Below are 4,118 nucleotides of genomic sequence, written 5' to 3'. Positions count from 1 at the left end.
TCCCCCAGCCTCAGCCAGACAGAATAGTGGCAGGATAAGGAGACCTCAGGATCCCTCTGTACGGCCTCAGCACCCCAGAGAGAGCTGCACTATTGCAGGTTCTAGGACAGGCCTGTCCTGAGAGGTTTGTATTCTGTTAAGGAAGAGGGAGAGAAGGAGGGTGTGCATGTGTGTGTGTGTGTGTGTGTGCGTGCGTGCGTGCGTGTGTGTGTGTGTGTGTGTGTGTGTGCACGCTCTCAGAGGACAGAGTAGACCGTTCCGGACGACTCACGACTTTCCAGGCATCTCTGTAACATACCTGGTCCCTGACTATTCCTGCTATACCAAGTGATTTCCTCAAGCAGCTGAAGCTTCTGTGGCACAGGTTCCAGAGGTCGGGGCTGCACGGTCTGCAGAAGGGTGGACGCTGTTCTTAGTAAGATGCCAGGCTCTGTGCCAATTCCGGGAAGGACGCATCTGGCCAGAAGATGGCGCTCCAGCCCTGGGGTGTGACATTCCGGGAAGGACGCATCTGGCCAGAAGATGGCGCTCCAGCCCTGGGGTGTGACCCCCACCCTCCCCATCCCCTGAGCCTGGTCAGGAGGCTGGGGGCTGCTTCAGTGCAGACAGTACCCAGGACAGGCCCCAGGAACTCTGGTCTGGCTGAAACTGCCCGTCTAACTCCAAAGGAACAAGGTCCTCCCTGTGAGACACAGCAGAGTGAATCGCTTGCCTTCAAAAATCTGCAGTAAAAATCCCCGTATTTTCCTGAGGCACGTTCGCTATGGAAGTTACAGGCTGAGAGTGACTCGGAGACAGCTGCTTTAGAAGTCTTCCTTCTGCCTTCTCATGCAGTCTCCTATTTCCAGACTCATTCAAAGTATTAATTTTGTTTTCTCCTTTAAGAAATAACAAATGCTTATTGTAGAGAACTCAGAAAATTATGAAAAAGAAAAGTTACTCACTCATGGTTAAGTTTCTCAGAGATAGCTATTTTTAACAATAATTATTTATTTAATTTTCATTTATTTATTCATTCATTTTAATTTTCTTTCTTTTTCTTTCTTTTTTTTGAGAGTTTTTTTCCTGTAGGGTACGTGTGCTCACCAGAAAGACAGAGACAGAGAGAGATAGAAAGCAAGAAATCACCCCCCAGGGGGGATGGCCACACCGCAATCCCTTCTCCTCCATTCTCCTCTTGGGATCTTAGGCACGCACGCACACGCGCCTGGCATGAGTTTAAGCTGCTGGGTCCGGAACTTGAACTGCAGTTGATTACATGGGAGTCCAGTGACATAGCCATTACGCTAACTGCTGGTCCCCCCCATTCATTTTAATTTGACCAGACACACACACACACACACACACACACACACACACACACACAGAGAGAGAGAGAGAGAGAGAGAGAGAGAGAGAAAGCAAACTCCCAGGTTCAGCACTTGAACCGTGGTCGGCCATGTGGGAGTGCGTAGCGACTTAATCACCATGCTACCGGCTGGCCACAAGATAACTATTTTTAAGATTTGGCACATTTGCCTCTAGTCTTTGTTTAGTAAATGAGTGTGTGTGTGTGCAGTAATATTTAATACAAGCAATATAACACTGAATGTAATTTTTTTTTTTAAAGAGAGAGCTTTGCTATAGGGCGCATACGCTCTCCAGAGAGACAGAGAAAGAGAAATCACCCACTGGAGGGAAGACTACTCCACAATCCTTTCTCCTCCATTCTCCTCTTGCCGTTTTGGGCATGCACACACACAGGCCTAACATGAGCTTCAAGGCACCAGGTCCAGGACTTGAACCGCCGTCGGCCATGTGGGAGTCCAGTAACGTAACCGTTATGCCATCTACTAGTCCCTGAATGGACCATTTTGTATTTGATCTTTTCATTTAACATTTTATCATGAAAATTTCTCTCTTTTGTCAAACTTCTTCAAAATGCTAGTTTTGATAACTGTGCAGTGTTCTTAGAGTAGAGGTCTCAAGATTTAGTTTAGCATCCTTCTTTGGTTGGAAATGGAGGTTGTTCTAGAGAATTCTTCCTTTTTTAAACTTTTTTTCTTCTGTAATTTCTGATTTACATTTAATGTACATCTTTGTGGGATACAGTTTGGTTTTCAAAGCACGCAGTCTGTGGTAAGTCTATCAAAGCTATTAACATATTCATCACCCGCATTTCTTTTAGAGATTTTTGCCTTAGGGCACATGCACTCATGGGAGAGAGAGAGAGACAGAGACAGAGACAGTGAGATTGAAAGGGAGAAATCACTCCCTGGGGGGATGGGCATGCTGCAGTCCCTTCTCCATTCTCCTTCCAGGATCTTGAGCACATGCAGCTGACTTGAGTTTGGGACTCTAACAGCAGTTGTCCATGTGGGAGTCTAGCGATGTAAGTGCAATGCCATCTACTGGTCCAGATCCTCCTCTTTTTTAATACACGGTGTGCGTGTGTGCACACATACATGAGAAAGAGCGAGAGAGCCCACCCATCAGGACCCGGTTATGCCGCGATCCCCTCTCTTACAAACCTCCTTCCTAAGAGGATCCTGGGTACTTGTGCACATTTCCTGGAAGGTTTTTTTCAAGCGTTTGGGGATAAGACTCAAACACAATGGCCCTGTGGGATCAGGTTCCTTCAACAGCACTAAACTGCTGCACTGCAGGGATGGCCCCAGTTCCATCATCACAAAAGGCAGGTGACAAGCACTGTTTTCATAAGTCCTGGTGTCTGTCACATTTCTTGCAAAGGCAAGTGGAGTTGTCAGGTCCAAGTTTGCACTGGGTGTTAAAGACAGAGCACACTGGGTCAGGTGTTTAGAGGTGGTCCTGCCTAGTCCGTAGGCTGTGTTACTGATCCAGCCAGTGTCAGAAGGATGGAAGCACTGGCCTTTATGAAGGTGACAGAGGCAGCTCAGGAGGTGGGAGGTGGGCTCCATTTCTGTTTGGATCTGGCCCCAGCAGAGGCTGGATGGGCCGTTGTCTGGGTGTGTGTGTGGGGTGGGGTAGCCCAGCCTGGGAGGACCTCGGAGCTGCTTGGAGAGGGTGCTGGGGAAGCCCATGAGGAGGTGTGGACACTGGCACTGTGGAGTACTAGCCAGGTGGAGGGTGGTCGGAGCTACTGTGCCTTGTCCTGAACACCTGGGCCAGAACGAGTGGGCCTTGGGAATCGCTCAGCTTTAGACGGGTGACTGTGTATGTAGACTGAGTGACAGCGCCAGCAGGGGCTGGGCAGGACCTGGGGACACGCATGAATATCTCCGCAGGAAGTTTTCGAGTATTTCCTCTAAGTGGTAAAGACCGGAAATCATCTCACATCACCCAGATGAGACGTTGTGGTCACATGGGTTCAGAGGAGGCAGTGTGCGGCCAAATGGCTTGTGAAAAGCCTTGGGAGTTTCTTGGGTTCGGAGTTAAGCTAGGGTGAATGACACACTTTCAAACTGTTTTCACGTGGGCCATTCCATTTCCTGCTCTTTTGTTTTGTGTTCCAAGATCACTGCGGACGCTTACGAGAAGCTGGGCTTCCCTGGAGCAGAGGAAATGGCCAATATGTTTCGTTTCTATCAGATGAAGCCCGACCGTGACGTCAAGCTCACCCACCGACTAAACCCCAAAGTCAGAAGCTTCAGCCAGTTCCTCTCGGAGAACAAGGGAGCCTTTAAGGACATGTAGGAGTCAGCCGTGCGGTCCTGCCCTGCCCACAGCCCCGCCGTCTCTGACTCCCTCCCAGCATCACGCACACATGTAGAGAACACACGTGTTAGCACATGGTGACGAGGGCTCCCCGCAGCCCTCTCCTCCGTAGGACACAGCGCACTGGGGATTTGGCTCAGGGCCTGGGCTCGCGCTTACCTGTCCAGCTCGGGAGAAGCCCCACACTCAGATCACCCTGTCTCTCTGCAACTCCAAGCCACCGCGAGGGCCGTGGCCTGAGGCGTCTGCTTCTGTACCGCGGATGGGAGGCCATTCGGGTTCCTCTTGGGTGTGTGATCTCAAGTCCTGGCCTTGAAATTCCCTGGGCAGCCGCTTTTCTCAGGGGCATTGCGAAATTACCAAGCATTTTAAAGTAACTTTCGCTAAAAAGTAAACGTCTTCGTAGACACTTTCTGGGGACCGTGGTGTTCAGCGACAAGCAC

General features: G+C 50.0%; 1 protein-coding gene across 1 annotated transcript in view; it reads left to right on the top strand.

Annotated features, from left to right (window-relative positions):
* Window positions 1-4,106, top strand: part of LOC102493261 (nmrA-like family domain-containing protein 1) — a gene marked incomplete at its 5' end in the record, with an annotated part of 13,212 nt that extends 9,106 nt beyond the window's left edge. The window contains one exon of the mRNA XM_006168734.3: window positions 3,475-4,106. Coding sequence (XP_006168796.1) covers window positions 3,475-3,654 — 180 coding nt within the window. The remainder of the gene's footprint in view (window positions 1-3,474) is intronic.
* Between the last annotated feature and the right edge of the window lie 12 nt (window positions 4,107-4,118).

The sequence above is a fragment of the Tupaia chinensis genome, unplaced genomic scaffold, assembly GCF_000334495.1.
Source record: "Tupaia chinensis unplaced genomic scaffold, TupChi_1.0 Scaffold146133_1, whole genome shotgun sequence".
In the NCBI taxonomy this organism is placed as follows: domain Eukaryota; kingdom Metazoa; phylum Chordata; class Mammalia; order Scandentia; family Tupaiidae; genus Tupaia; species Tupaia belangeri.
Note: the sequence above shows the minus strand (reverse complement) of the source record. Positions and strands in the feature narration are given on the sequence as shown.